Raw genomic sequence first — 16,281 nt, 5'->3', positions numbered from 1 at the left:
AGAGGGCTGCCAATGACAAATTGCTGAAGTGGAGAATTAATACTTTTCTGTTGCTCAGCGTTTTAAGACACAGTTTTCATTGTTGGTGCATCATTACAACCACAGCACAGAGGAGGTGATGGATTAATAACTTGAAGAGCAAAATTTGAAATATCCCAAACCACAGTGAGTTAGACAGATTTAAAGTTTGTGTTCATCTATTTTTACTTTTACATTATTCTGGGAATAAAGCTCTTATAATGCAAACAGTTATGGTTTGGTTCCATTTAATGGAGGCAGAGTGCTATTGTGTGATGGCTTGGGTATGGAGAATAAAAAAAATTGGGTGATTCATCCAAATTAAGCAGCATGATGTTGCAAAATGCCTTTTGGGACTGCGTTTCTACTTCCAGCTAAGGATATAAATAGCAGTGATGTCTGCACTGCCAACAACTGCACAAAACCATTTCTTTGGCTTGCCTTCAATCTGTAAACCTTTCACTGGGTGTACACATGCTGCCAGCTAAAGACACAAGCAGCCAGCATTCACAACCAAGCTGTGAGAGTGCAATTACATCTGGTATTTTAAAGTCTTGGTATGGAACTATCAATTAAAACACTTCCTCTTCTTCAAGCATGGAGCCAAAACTGTCTCATTTAAACAAACATAACGTTCGGTATTCCATTCAACCTGAAACCATTTGTAGAGCTAAACTGGATGGCATCACATGCAACAGGTGAGGGGAACACTACATTGGCAAACTGAATGAACACCGGAGACAGACAGCATTAGCTCGTCACAGCACTGAATGGGATAGCGTCAAAGGTCATCAACAAGGAGGCAGTGAACAGCTGTAGAAAGATTAAGGAAGTTATCAACATCCACATCTTTGTTTCAGTTGTTCTAAGTGTAGCAGGAATTTTCAAGTAGTATCTGTTGTTAATTAGTGTACAGTAGCATTAGACTATATCCCTTTAAATCTTTTAGCAGGCAGGTTACTGAGGTAAGACGAGTGTGACTAATGCTTACAGCCACCAAATTATGAATCCATTTTGTTGCTTGGTTTTCTTTGGTCTATGAAACTCAACTTGTTACTTTGAGCAAAATCACAGACAGAGGGAGGCTCCCCAATCAACATTCAACATTATTTACAGATAGGACAACCAGATGCTGGTTGTGGGAGTGGAAATCAGGCTTCTGCATGTGCCCACATTTTCATTTTGATTGAGATTTATGAACCATGCATGTGCTGTGCTTTATGAATCTGAGTGTTTGTATGTATATTTCAGGCTGTTCTGTTCATCAAACAAAGTCGTACCATTTTGCTCCCAGCTGTAACCAGCTGGAAGAGTTTCCCATCTTGACAAACAAAACAAAGACCTAGGTTGTGTTTTGTTGCATTTTTCATTTTGCACCCTCACTCCTTTCTCACTGTGTTCTATTTGTATATCCATCATTGGATGCACATAATACTTTCCGATTGTATTCAAGGTCATTGGCTTTTCCATAATTAGAATGGCAGACTGAATTCTCAATGAGATGTTTTTGTCAACCCTCACTTTCAATAAAGAAATATCCTCTTTACTTTTAGAAGAAGAAAATTAAGCCCCTCAGCTGCCGTATATATGAACCACAGGGAAGTCCATGTTATCTAACATTCTTATCCTTAATGCCACAGACTGAGTGCTGCTTTTAAACAGCGTGGACAGAAGACTTTTACGGACACAGAGCAAAGCCAATCACAAGTGAACCTGAAAGAAACCTTAGAACAATAACATCCAGGAAGAGAAGAAGAGAAAGTGCATTAAAGCGCAGAGTAGTGCATTAAGGGTATAGAAGAGAACTGCTTTTTACATTTGAAAAGATTAGAACTAATGTTAATGTTAATAGGTCTTGATGTGATGAGCAGCTGATTAATTCTCTGTTGGTTTAATGTGAACAGAGTGGTTTAAAAGACCTGATCACAATAAAACAAAAACTTCTCTAGAGTGACATTTTGATTAAGGAGGGCTGAGTGGGTGTGATAATTACTTTGTTATGACTGCAAAACATTGGGATCTATGGGAGTATAAATAACCACAGGGAACAGAGTCTAAATACGCTAAATTTGTTTTAAAACCCAATGTGGGCCGGTCTGAAATAAATACAGCAATCAATCAACAATCTGTCACCCTACTCTGGCATTTAAATTGTCTAATGAATCAAAAGTACTCAAAAATATTCCTCATAGATTTTCTCATAGAGCACACAAGACACCTGCTTGAGTCAGTTTTTAGAAAGCGACTATTCTTGTTTACTCATTATAATGATAGTTATAGTTTATTTGCTTGTGGTTCTATTGACAGTTGAGGAAATAATGTTTGACTTCTTACAGCTGAGCATCCCTTTAGAAGAGCTGCTCCTGATGCAGACTCTAACGCAGCTCTGTCATCACTTTTGAGAGCATCTGCCTTTCTTACGAGGAGCATTATGCAGAGCATGTTGGACTATCACAGACTTTAAAAACATTTCATTTTTTAAAGTTTTAAGATTTCTCAAGTTTTTAAAGTTTTGCAGCATGTTATATTTTATCATCAGTGTTTCATTTTCATCTGAGCTTCCAGACTTTCAGATTCATGCTGCTTCATTTATGCACAGGTCCTAGAATAAATACTCATGTAGTCACACTGACATCTATATGAAAACAGTTGATCAACCACACCACTGATGCAGAAGTGGACAATTTAAAGACATTATCTTGATGGCAATGTACTTGCGAGGCTCAGTGGAGCTGATTCAAGGAGATGTCAGGAACTTCTATTTCTAGCCACATATAAAAATCTGCACAACCTCTTTCAATGGCAAACTTAACTATACTAAAAATTGACATCAGTGCATGCCCCTTAAATCATTTTGGGGGGCATTTTAAACCTTTGGCAGATAGACAGTTCTAACAGAGATATAACAGGATACAAGAAAGCGAGAGATTCAGTCCAGATTCATGGTTGGCACCATCCCTGAGGGGTGCCCTGACATTGCTTCCTTTGACTCTGATGAGGATTACACAAGCTGTCAGAATATAAATATAATACAGAATGTGTGATGGCATGTGTTATATCCTAACAGGACTAAACATGTTACGTGGCAGGCTTTTATTCCACTAAACAATCCTACAGTAGTCAACAGCTCTTTTCCAACAGCAGCTATGTAAGCAGTGCAGCACACATTTAAATATAGCACCACCTGTTTGAATGCTGCTTCTTAACAGAAGATGGTGGATATAGTCAGCTTGGTGTGACCCAATTCGACTGAATATAATATTTTTAAAGATTTTTTTATTTAGTCATTTTGCCAGAAAAACAGGACAATGAGCTGAAAGATGCTAAAATGCTCCAAAGAGTTGAGGTGAACTGCAGAGTTGGGTGATCATTCTATGTGGGTTTGTCACCACAAGGGATTTTTTTTTTTCAAACACATAAGAATGTTGGAGTACTCTAATGGGATTTTCTCAGGTAATTGTTTGAAAGCTCTCCAACAGCTCATTCTGAGCGCTGCTGTTTGAATCCTGAGAAAATAAACACTCTAGGTCTCAAATTTTGAGTCTGTCTCAAAATCCGCTACTACCCACTTTGTTAAAGAAGGGATTTCATAATATTGCTTCAGCTCTTAATAAATGGTTAAGATCCAAAGTACATCTCTGACCTTTTGCCACAACATAAACCCAGTAGACCTCTGAGGATTTCAAACACTGGTCTGCTAACTGAATTAAATTATGATATCATGAAACTGCTCTGGAGAAAACTTTGATTTGAGACATCAATTTTAAATCAAAGCTAAAAATGCATCACTTTGCTTTTAACTGAAGTTTGGTCTGTTTTAGATTTGTACAGCTATCCATCCATCCATCCATTTTTAGTGTTGACAGTTCTGGAGGGAAAGCAATAGCAGCAGCCTTTTCGACTACAGGCTGAATTCAAATGACATAGTACATAGTCACAGGTCCATATATGAATATAAAGAGGTGACAAGGAAATGGTTTTCTTACTCCCCAGAAATGTCTATTATATTGCTGTCAAGCACCATTCCTGTCTCTAATCAGACCTGCCACTCTGGTCTTAGGTTCTTTTCTCATTCATCCAGCATCTGTTTTCCATCTCCTGGCCTCCAGACTTTCCCATCACACACAGGATTAGCCTAATATCAATGGGATCCTCCACATATACTTCAACAATGAAACCGAGTGGACCGCCATGCAGCTTTTCAGTTTTCCATTTCACAAAGACAATAAATAAAGTTCAACTTCGGTCAGGCACCAAGAAATTACATCACACAAACAGACCATGGGATGAAAGAATCAAATGAAAAAGAAAATGGTGAAATAACTACCTAAACACCCTCAGACAGGTTGTGCTCAGGCCCTCGTCAGCCTCATTAATCTCCAGAGATCCTGGCAATGAAATCATTTCTCGAGGATGATAGTACAACAAAGCAAGGAGAGAAAGCCATCCTTGGTTCCATTATCACTTCAAACTCTATATTCTATTGTAGCAGACATGTATGTATCTTTAACACACATGGTTTGTGCAAAGAATGAAACCAGGACAGTTTAAGGTGCGCTAGGTGGGTTGAATAGTATCCTTGGCTCTGTGTGTGTGTGTGTGTGTGTGTGTGTGTGTGTGAGTTGTGGTGGTGGTGAGGTGAGGGGAGCGGGTGGGGGTGGGGGATATGTTCAGTGATTGTTTGCAGTCCATATGGCCCAGGGGAAGAAACTGTTGGTGAGTCTGGTGGTGTGAGACTTGATTGACCTGAAGTGCCATCCAGAAGTCAACAGGTCAGACAGGTGGTGGTGGATCATTAGTTGTATATCTATACTCAAGTATAACAAAAGCAAAAGCTCAACACTTTGTCATCCAAAACTCTGAGATATTTAGTTTTCCAACAATATGAAACAAGGAGAAACAGCCAACCATTTAAGACCCTGGGGTTAGTGGTTGTTTTGGATTTTTGCTTAAATAATTGTTTAAGCAATGAAAAGATTATGGGAACTGTTGGTTAATTTTAAAACAGATTAATCAACTAATTATCTCAGCACTAGATTAAACCTGAACCAATCAATTAATTATTCTAATAGCAAGATAGACATAATCTGAATCCTAAAATGATATGATATGATAGTATAAACCCCCAAAATGGATTGTCCTAATCTTAAAATGCAACCTAGATTATCCTAATCCCAAAACTCAGCCGTATGTGGTATTCTTATTTCTTTTGAAGATTCATACAATAACTCTAGAACTTTATAGCACTGCACAGGCACATTATTAAAGATACAGTATGACTATGCTGATCTTGTGTCCTTGAAATTACATTCAGGTACAAGATGCTCAGATTTTCATCTTCAGCTCCTGCAGCAGATTCCTGTGTCCAGTTTTCTTTTTCCTTTTTTTTTTTTTTTTTTTTTTGTCTTGGCAGAGCTATGCCAAAAATGTGCCTGTAGTGTTTTTTGTTTTTCGTCCATTCACTTGATGAATGAGGTGGGTTATTTGTGTTTTTTTTTTCTGGATAATTAGTAGTAATAGTAGTAGTAATAGTTCTAAGTTTCTTTAATTTGACAATTCAACAAAAATCCTAAAAAGGCTGTTTTTTGCATTATTAGCCATACCCATTCACATTCTATATGTTTAATGTGCTGCTGCCCTCTTTTGCTTTTTTCCTCCAGTGCTTGGGTGCAGAACAGAAAAAAAAACTAAATGACATCTGATTGGTCTCCCGCTGGGGCTGCACATTGGATAAAGCGTTGTTTTCAGGTGAATGTAATCGATGAATGTATTCAAAGTCAGAACGAAAAAGCACGACTTGCGGATAGTTATAGGGGACTTTAATAAGCTTTTTGAATCGAGAAGTTGCTTGATTGGCTCAACATCGTGGGAATAATGATGGACAACGGTGCAGAAATCGGTGCATTCATAGGCATTTCGTGCTGGGCAGAGCATCACGGACAGTCAAACTGCTCAGTGCAAGTTCAGTTGTAGTCTGTCGGTCACAAAGCGTCGCTCAGGACGGAGCGTCTCTGAGAGCAGCTTTCTCCTCTCTAAAGGACCGATTTATTTGTAAGTGACAATTCAAGTTTTGTAATTTTTTGTTTTCAGCAGTAGCGACCCAGAAGTATTTTCTGCAGAAGATGTCTCAAAATGAGGGGGTTTTGCCCAAATGCATTATACATGTTAAAGGCATGTTATAACATCGCCATTCTGTAAATAAGAAAAATAAACTTAATTATTAATATTAAATGCTTTTCACTTGGTGCATGCACATATGCATATTTTTTTCCTTATGATAGCCACTGTTATTTTTCATCAGTCATCTTTATTGTTGTGTCCATTTGTAACTAAACTGATCGTGATTGTTAAGTGAAATCGGCTGATGACTTAAGATATATTAGAGGAAATTAGAATTGAATTCAAATGAGAGGAAATGCATCATTTGGTATTTTGTGCATTATTGAACGGATGTAATGCCAACAGTATTTGCAGTGCACCTGTTCTGAAGTGGTGAAAGAAGCATGTATCTGCAAAACTTGCGTTCATACATGTGATGTTGCATTCAGTGTTGTGAGATGTGTTTGCTATAGGGGATTTTGTATGTTCAGGTGCACAGAATGCATGCTGGTAAATACTAAATACTTAATACTGTTAATAATAATAACAATAAATACTGTTAAAATAGTAGCTTACAGAAGAATAGAATAGAAACTGTTTCCTTACGGTAAAAAATACAAACATAATCTTGCTATGTGTAAACCACACAAGTAACTAGTTTATAGGGGAGCCACTTTGAAATTGTGTTCCTCACAGCACCATTTGACTGCATTTAGCCCAAATGAGCCTTTAAAGATCTGATGCAGTTTGCAAAACGAGTTGAGAGGCAAATACACCTGTAACTGCTGTTTCAACAAGCCCTGGTTTAAGGACTCACACTTGAAAATCAGAGTCCTGCAGGTTTAAATACTCTCACGACATTGACGGCTTGTTGCTGCTGGTAACCATGCTAAAAAAACATCTGTCCTGATAATACAGCAAAGATGCAGTTCATTTTGTTCACTAGTGATCTTAAACCCACATCACTGTGATAATCCTGAACAACTGAGGATATACCTGACGTGGAGTTTCATAGATGCTGGAGTAAGATTTGGAATATCCCTCATTTGAAGCTTTACGGTGTGAAATGTCAGCCTGGTAAGGAGAAAAGGAGGTTGGAAACACATCTCTAGCTTTAGATAATGGCGTATTCATAGCCACTCATTCCTGCCATCATTTCTAACAGAACGAGGAGACCTCCAGGTGGGGAAGTTGCTGGACCCATAAGAAACTGAGCCTTATGTGGTCTCATTCCTCGAGCTGCCACAGGCGATGACTGTCAAATGCCACCTACCAGGAGGGAAAAATCAAATCAGTGTTTTGGCAGTCTGAGGCTACACAGGCAGAGCCCAGAGTGGGACTCCCCACTGATGGCAGGGACACAGGGCCCTCTGAGCCCGCTTTTCCTGATGAATGCAGTCCCACTATTGGAGGGCCTCAGGTCAACCTTTGGGGTGTGACATGGAACCACAATGGGAACCACAATGCCAACCTAAGATATTTCACAACACGATATCACATTTTTTGACAAATGGGACTAAGCGGTTAATGGGAAAAAAGATTTCACCCAAGTCCTATGGGTAATTTACACTGCCTCATGGTCAGACTGTTTTGACCGACAGACGATGGAACAAGACCGCATTGTACAGATTTTTGAAACTACTATTTATATGATTTTGAGATTTGTTATGTCCTTTTTCCTCAGTTGATCTAACACAGAGTTATACACTGTACAGTGCCATTATCTGCCCCCACCTGACAGTAGCTGTGTGAGGGATAAGTCACAAAGGGACACGCCACAGCAAAACAAGAACCTGCCGAAGCAGTGGTCACTGCTGTAACATATATGCTTCTTGTCATATCTCCCATTTTCAGGAGGAGAGCTTATCTTTTTCTAATTACTGACTCCAGAATGACACATTACTCATAACTTAAAGGGCTGCCAGGATGAAAGGAGCCCCCCAGCAAGACTTTATCCACAGATGCAGAGATACTATATTTGACTGACTGCATCCTGTGCTTTAGGTGGCATGTTCATCCAAGGCAGAGAGCATGAGAGCCTGACAAACAAGTCTGTAGGTGATAATACTGACTATATACCATATACGGTAGAATTCAGAATGAATTTTGGAATGTATTGTAGAATCCTTGAAATTAATCTTTGTTGAAAAATGAGACAGTCATGGTGCGTCCCAGTGACTCTTAGTCTACAGCTAGGTCATAATCCTATACTACATGTTAAGCAGGTTTTGAGTATGTAGTGTTTTATGTTGGAAAAGTGACATCCGGGAGGCCGGCATCAGATGAAAATACCAAAAAAGAGCACATATCAATTGTTTCAAGAGGATATTATATGAGTGGCCTGTTGAGCTTGAGCAGAGTTTGACACCAGGAGGCTGTTTTTACATTCATGCCAAAGGGGAAAGGTTCTGTGTGCTCACTTTACATCTCCACATACAAGATAGTGCCAAGACACCACTAGTTAGGAAATCACTCACGATCCAATATTCAACTTAAGACATCGTGTGATGAAATATCCGGTGCATATGCATAGACCAGTGCATAGACCAGTAATATTCATGGGGGAAAAAAATTCTGACTTTTTTATTTTATAATTTGCTGATGACTACACTGTTGTCCCACAATGATATACAAAGGAAATGAAGGAGCTACTTACTGATGGTTAGGAGCGAGTTAGTCAAAAAATTTGGTCTGTCAGTACATATATCCTATTAATATGAATCAGAAAAGTAAACTGAAAATACACTGATAGCACTGTAAATAGTACATACTCTCTGCAATTAGCACATAATATGGAGCAGATTTTTTTTAAACACATTTTTAAAATGTGCCTTGTGCACAAACCTCATCAGTGATTTGACACCAGGAAATAGGGAAAAAAGGTTAGACTCAATACAGGAGCAAAAGGCTTTTTAAGGGCTCTAGTGACTACATTAAAAATAATTTGATATGTCAAGAAAATGTCAAGATAAAACAGTTCATTTAGTTCACCTTTGTATTGTGGAAACATAATTGAGCGGTTGTTGAAAATGGATGGTGATTCAAATCTTCTGAACATGACTGATATTAAGGCCAGAATTTCTCTCAATTTCTTTCTCTGAGATAAATGTTCATGGTATTTACAATCTGCAACAATTGAAGCTTTTACAGGTCCAGTGACTTGCATGCATTTTGAAATTGTTGGAACAAGCATGTGAGAGGTGAGTGTAAGAAGTATGTGGCCAGGACCTACTGAACTCAACATTACAACTTACTCTTTTGAAATCTTTGTGTTTTCTTTCCTTCTCTCAGTCTTTCCAATAAGGAAGAACAAGTCTGCAGTGATGGACAGAATACAAGACATAATGGCTTTGATCTGCCTGTTATTTCTCAAACTGCCAAAGGTTAGTTTTGATTAAATACAGTATTCAATACATACAATAATACATTTTTTTTTTTTTTTAGGTTTGACAGACCATGATGACTTCTCATGGAACTACAGAACTTTTTGTCTTCAGAAATGTATTTCACAAATACTTCTATTTGAAGGAAAGTGTTCCTTGATTACCTTTTCTGTTTATGTCATTACAGTTTGAGATGACGAGTGGAAACGTCTTAGAGGAGACTTATCAGAAATGGGTTCAGTATAAAGAGGACTGTGTGAAAATGATAGAAAATGATCCACTGCCGCAAGGTATGGAAAAATCATTATGCAAAGGGCAATATGGTGAGAGATGGAAAAGGAAAGGAAAAGGAACTGGGAAAATGTCAAGTTGTGCTATCTTAAATTGCATTAAAAATCATTATCATCTGAGGCTTCTTTGTTGAGGAGCAAATTATCTTTTCAGTTTCTTGTTCTTCTCCTCTAGTGGGCTTGTTCTGTAACAGGACGTTTGACAGATATGCCTGCTGGCCAGATGCTCCTGCTAGCTCAATGGTCAACATTTCATGCCCTTTCTACCTGCCCTGGTATGACAAAGGTAAAACACATTTATTTATTTTTTTTTTTCATATTTACCACACAGACATGAAAGTGGTATCAGTCTTCTCTTGCAGCAAGACAAAATGTCAAACTATTCTTTCAAGCACTTGAGAGTATTTTCTACATCTTTAAACAGTATAGAGGAAGAAATCTGATTAATTTGCACGTCTGTGCATATATGTTTGTTGTGCATCGATAACCTGTCCAGACTTGTTACCTGTCCTCTGCCCTGCGCATGCTGTGACTCTAATTAGTATTACGCAGGTAACAGCTGAGGGATTGACTGTTTCTCCCCCAGTGTCCCAGGGAGTTGTGCGTCGTCGGTGTGGCTCTGATGGCTTCTGGGAGAGGGAGGACAGTGGCCAGGTCTGGAGGGACATGACCCAGTGTGAAGAGGAAAAGGAGGTTGCATCTCAGGAGGTGCGGCATCCAAAATGTCTCCAGCTGGGGGATTAATCTGCTGCAGCTGTGACTGCTTCTCATTGGTCAAACATTTGTATCACATCAAGGAAGGTCATCATGTAAAAGAGGCAAAAATGAATACTTTAATTACAAGTTTTGAAAGATACACACATGAACTAACCTTTTATTGCAGGTGTAAATAAAAAGATGAGAGTCATTAATGGTAGAACTAAAATAGTCTTATGACGGAGACATGAGGTGTATAGGGAAATGGCACATACTGGCATTCAAACAAACACAGACTCACCTTCATAGTACAAAAGTAACAGTGGCAGGAACCTAGCTGCAATTTTCTCAGTTAACTCTGTATGATTACGGTATACCATAATTTCCGGACTATAAGCCACTACTTTTTTCACATGCCTTTGAACCTTGCGGCTTAAACAATGATGCGGCTAATTTCTAGATTTTTACGGGCTAACGAGCTTCATGCCGCAAAAACATTTAGACACCTGTGGCTTATAGACAAGTGCGGCCTGTATATGTACTTTTTTTTTTCTTTTTAAATTTAGTGGGTGCGGCTTATATTCAGGTGCGCTCAATAGTTCGGAAATTATGGTACATAAAAGTTCACACAATATATAATTTACATGCATAAAAATATGTAGTATCTGTATAGTAAAACCAAAAACAAATTTTAAAAAGATAAGTCTTCAAAGCAGTTATCACTATTTTTATACTGACAATAGATTACATGGATGTGAAAGGTGTCACTTAACATGAACCCACCAACTGTTATATCCTCATTGTTTTGGCTTTATGGACTGCAATTTTACTGTGGGCAGAAGTAAACCCTGACTCTACACAAACTATTCTACACCAAATGGCAGACACACAAAGTTAGCAACAAGCTTTAGAAAATAGTGGCGCTATGCGTCTGTTGGATGTGTAAACATGTGTTTGCTAGCTGTTAGCTTACACCTTTGCCATATCCACTTAAAAGGTGATAATATGTCCATGTTGTGCCTTCTACTTGTTTCGGCTGCCCCCACAATGAACACAAATCAGTAATTGCAGGTTTTATAATGACCATTTAAAAAGAGGATGCAGAGGTTTTTCACGTGATATAAATTGTCTAAATCTATATCTATACACTCTACACAGTCAGTGTTTTCACTTGCTGCCTAATTAGATGTTTGGCATATTGGATTGACATTGCCACCTGTAATTGAAATCGGAATAGGTGGAAACACTTAGATGGATGTACAGGACCTTTAGTAAAAGCAGTAAAAAAAAAAAAAACCTCTAAAGGTCAGAAGTAATCAATGCAGGGATGTATGTGCTTTGTAGTTGTGAGGACCTCAGCACACCAGGATATTCAGTCTGTCCAGCACAGTACAAGCCTATTCACGCTGTGGCTTCATCAGCATTTAATATCTCCACCAAGGAGTTTATGTTTTCATCGTGTCTGTTTGTTGGTGGGATTACTCAAAAAGTACTGAACCAATGTCATCTGACTGCTTTCTTTTTCTCTTTATTTTTCGATTATAAGACCTGGACAGATGTGTAGAAGTGTTTGGCCTTGATGGAAGTATGCACTGTACTGAGTGCCATTATTAAGCTTTATGTGGTGAAGAGGTGTGATGGGACTTTCAGTTCCCACCCTCACTTTCTCTTAAGATAAATTTCCCAGATAACTGTCATGTCTTTCATCCAAGCATGAAACTCAAACCAACCTGATGTTACGTGAAAAACGCAAAATTGGTCTAGGAGGTACACTGCTGAGTGAAAACCTTTTATGGTGGATTTACATCCAACAACACTACTTTAATTATTCTTGTTGAGCACTTGTTCTGTCTTCAGTGTCAAGTCTAATTGAGATTATAGACATGAAGTAATTTATGAGATCTGTCTTTCAAAAAATAACCAGTATGGATATGTCTTTACAGCTGTGGTTCAAACAACTGATGGTGGGCTTCAGGATGTTGTACACTGTCGGCTATTCCTTGTCCCTCTTCACACTCATAATGGCTCTTATCATTCTTCTGAGCATCAGGTAAGCTGTTTAACAGATGTGCAGTTATTTCTGTTGTCGTGTTAATGCATTCAAACATTCTCATGGCACTCTGGAAAAGATGATTGTTAGTACTTCTAATGAGTCTGCTTGGCTCATTCCATCCTCTTTGACTAGATGCAGAGAGAGATGCCTTTGAATAAAAATAGATAATTAGAGAATATACTGCAAGTATAACTCTGAATATAAATAATATAACCCAGAACTGTCAAGATCCTCACAGTCATCAATACTTATGTAGGCACGAAAGGATTCTATCATTCAAGCAAACACTGAATGGAACGAACAGAGTTTTACAGTTTATTTCTTTTCATGCTTCTTACTTCACTTAAGGTTGGTCAAACAACAGCATTATATGTCAAAATAGATGTTTCTGCAGCTCAGATGAAAACAGTTCAAGAAACGTTATAAGAAAAGCAACTAAATCAAGATTAAATAGACAAGATAAAAGTACACCTCAAAACCCTTACACACAAAACTCAAAACTTTGGTGATTTTCATGTCCCCTCACAGGAAACTACATTGCACCAGGAACTACATTCATGCCAATCTTTTCCTCTCCTTCATCCTGAGAGCTGTATCTGTCATTCTTAAGGATACCATGCTGGAACGCCACTGGGGACGAGAAATCATGAAACAGGCAGACGTGAGTGAGATGCTCAGTCACCAGGTGGGTGTTATTTGAAATTTACTAAGGTTCTTAGTTGATATATTATATCTGAGGCCAACTCATGATATTTGAATGAGGCAAATTTAAACATTAGACTCTTACAGTATGTGGCTCTTCTTGTCCATTAGGCTGCTATTGGCTGCCGGATAGCACAGGTGATGATGCAGTACTGCGTCCTTGCCAATCACTATTGGTTCTTTGGAGAGGCAATATATTTGTATTCTGTGCTCATAGCCTCAGTGTTCATCGACAACAACAAATACTTGCCTTACATCTGTCTTGGCTGGGGTAAGATCCATCTCTATGTGTTCAAATTCACAAACACCTGAGGGGTTTTTCCAGGACTCTTTACCTCGAATTGTCAGATGCATTGTCCCTCTACCATCCCCCAAAATCTAATTCTATTCAACATAGAAGACCACCTCATCACAGAGACAAAAACCGCTCACATTCTAAAAGCAGGCACGTAGCAACAGTAGAAACCTCCTCATTGTCGCACATCTGTCTCCTGTGCGCCCATTAACAGCTGCACATCCAAGCAGGTTCTGTGACTGCAAAGAATGCCCTGTAACAGCAGCGTAGGTTAAATAAATGACTGATGCTGAAACACTTACACCATTATGTATTTAATCATTTTTGTTCTAGGGCTTGATTTTGAAAGCACCCATAGCACTAAATCTTGCAATCTTTACTCTCTTTATCTTAGGAACGCCACTTCTATTTGTGGTTCCCTGGGTAGTGATGAAGCTACTGAAAGAAAACAAAGAGTAAGCATGTAGTGTCCCTGTATGCCTGATTACTTGTAACCTCCTGCTGCTGCTGATCCACATTAGACTATGGAGAAATATTAACTCTATCTGCTTTTTTCCCCAGATGTTGGGCTCTCAATGAGAACATGAACTACTGGTGGATCATTCGTTTCCCAATTCTTTTTGCTTCACTTGTAAGGATGATCTATGCAAATACTGGACTCCGTGTTTTGTTGCATCCATTGTATGTGTCATCATCTAACATTTGAACAGTATATATTATATATGGCATTTGTTTTTTCTGATCAACAGATCAACTTTCTGATTTTCATGAAGATCCTGAAGGTAGTTCTCTCCAAATTACGAGCCAGCAACCAGAGCGGATACCCTGATTACAAACTTCGGCAAGTTGTGCTGGCATATTTTCAATGTTAAATTTGATTTGTTCAGCTCTATCTGTGTTTTTTCCAAGTCAAGGCCATGACTCTGGCTGTCACAGAAAATCAGTGATGAATTTTTGGCAGGAGGAGGAATGAAAACATAGCCAGAAAAATTATAGAAAGAAAAAAAACAAAGAAAGAAAAAATCCCATTATGGATGATGTGACAGATTGCCTGCTGTTTGATTTATTCTGTTAGGCTTGCCAAGGCAACCCTCACCCTCATTCCTCTGTTTGGGATTCATGAGATCATATTCATCTTTGCCACAGATGAGCAGACAACAGGTGTTCTACGCTACATTAAAGTTTTCTTCACTCTTTTTCTCAATTCATTTCAGGTAGGTTCAGTTGGACCACAGAATGACTGCTTGTTACTGCTGATATGTAACTGTCTAGACATTATCTAATGTGTTCATGTATAGCAAATGTAGTTGGTGGGGCTGAAATCTAACAGGACTTTTTCTTATAATTGGGTCTCTCTGCAGGGCTTTCTGGTGGCTGTGCTCTACTGCTATGCTAATAAAGAGGTTTGTTGTTTCATCTCATATACTCATTTTATTATTTTTACCCTGAACAGAAGGTGCCAATTAGCCATATATACCAGTCACAGTGTGAGAGAAGGCATGAGTGAATCTACATGGGTGTTAAAGTGAGTTAATAATACTGATGATAGGATAACCTATTATCTTCCCACTAAACCCACTTAGGGTTGTCAGGTGGGGACTTACAGCTGGTCAGATCAATTAAGAATGAATTAGAATGGAAACTATTGTTTTAGTCATCCATTTATATCCAAGGGCCTGTTTTTTTTTTAATCTAAAGTTATATCAGGTGTCTAATCTATCTTATCAATACCTCAGAGAACTACTTCTCACTTTTCATTGAATTTTCAAGCTTCAGATTGGGAAATGACACAAAATGTCACAATAATAGCTCATAATTGCACATTATGATTCACCTCTATTCTGGGTGCAGGTGAGGACAGAGCTGAGGAGGAAGTTACGAAGCTGGAGGATAGAGGCAGAGATTGTATGCTGTGGACAGTGACTAGCCGGGATTGACTCTCGAGTAGACACTTTCTCCATTGCCACAGTGCCAGAGCGCAACAGATCCTCTGCCACGCCGATGAGGGCAATGCCTGATGGCTCACCCACTCCTGACAGTTCACTGCTTTTCAGACGTCAAGTGCAGCCACCTTCCCCGCAACCTGATGCTTCCCTGCTCCACTGCCCATCAGTAGTAAAGAGGGATGACAGCCTGCAGCGCAGGGATCAGGATGAGACTGGACATTCATCTGTAGCAATGCAGGTGTCCTTCCTCATTCATCTTCAAGACCCTGTGGAGTTACTCCCACATGTTGTAAATATAGATTCAGATTGAATACATTGTTGCATTTACTGTAAATTAAGATTATATGTGGTTTGTTGTGAATATGTAAAACTGTGAATAAGTAATTGCTATTGTGATATAAGTTTTAAAACTGTAAAATTGTGAATATTAAATATGTGAATAAGTGATTGTTATCAGTTCAGACTTGAGACATCTTTAAGTATAAATTAAAAGGATATTTGTTTACATTGAATCTTGTGTGATGTGTGAACAGTGCATAAGATGCAGGATGAGTCATTCACTCCATATGAGTGAGCAGTAGGCTTTTAAACAAGAAAATATATCAGCAGAAACTCAAGTACCCGAGATAGGCTGTAAATTTCAAGCTGTACAGTTAGTCTACACCAGAAATATGTATTGTCTTCTTAGAAACATACGTCAGATAATAATTCATCTTATTTTGTTTTATTCTATTGATTTTTTGCTGTCATATCCCAAAAAGCAGCAGTTTCTCCTCTGCGCTGATTCTACTCCGTGAAC

The 16,281-nt window shown here is 38.6% G+C and overlaps 1 protein-coding gene across 1 annotated transcript; it reads left to right on the top strand.

Moving 5' to 3' along the window:
• The first annotated feature begins 9,414 nt into the window (after positions 1 to 9,414).
• On the top strand, positions 9,415 to 15,987 carry LOC108886777 (glucagon receptor). Its single transcript, XM_018681806.2, has 13 exons — positions 9,415 to 9,500; positions 9,688 to 9,790; positions 9,966 to 10,076; positions 10,377 to 10,498; positions 12,430 to 12,536; positions 13,068 to 13,224; positions 13,353 to 13,512; positions 13,931 to 13,991; positions 14,098 to 14,167; positions 14,286 to 14,377; positions 14,612 to 14,750; positions 14,898 to 14,939; positions 15,388 to 15,987. The coding sequence occupies exons 1-13, from the start codon at positions 9,441 to 9,443 to the stop codon at positions 15,457 to 15,459; spliced, it is 1,296 nt and encodes a 431-aa protein (XP_018537322.1). The 5' UTR covers positions 9,415 to 9,440; the 3' UTR covers positions 15,460 to 15,987.
• Positions 15,988 to 16,281: the final 294 nt, after the last annotated feature.

This window comes from Lates calcarifer, linkage group LG23 (genome assembly GCF_001640805.2).
Source record: "Lates calcarifer isolate ASB-BC8 linkage group LG23, TLL_Latcal_v3, whole genome shotgun sequence".
Classification (NCBI taxonomy): Eukaryota; Metazoa; Chordata; class Actinopteri; family Centropomidae; genus Lates; species Lates calcarifer.
Note: the sequence above shows the minus strand (reverse complement) of the source record. Positions and strands in the feature narration are given on the sequence as shown.

Bases quoted from the DNA above. Each gene is read 5' to 3' on its own strand.
- LOC108886777 (XM_018681806.2), top strand. From the start codon at position 9,441: ATGGACAGAATACAAGACATAATGGCTTTGATCTGCCTGTTATTTCTC. The intron at 12,537-13,067 runs GTAAGCTGTTTA...GTCCCCTCACAG, and splicing joins ATCATTCTTCTGAGCATCAG to GAAACTACATTGCACCAGGA. The intron at 14,378-14,611 runs GCAAGTTGTGCT...TTATTCTGTTAG, and splicing joins TACCCTGATTACAAACTTCG to GCTTGCCAAGGCAACCCTCA.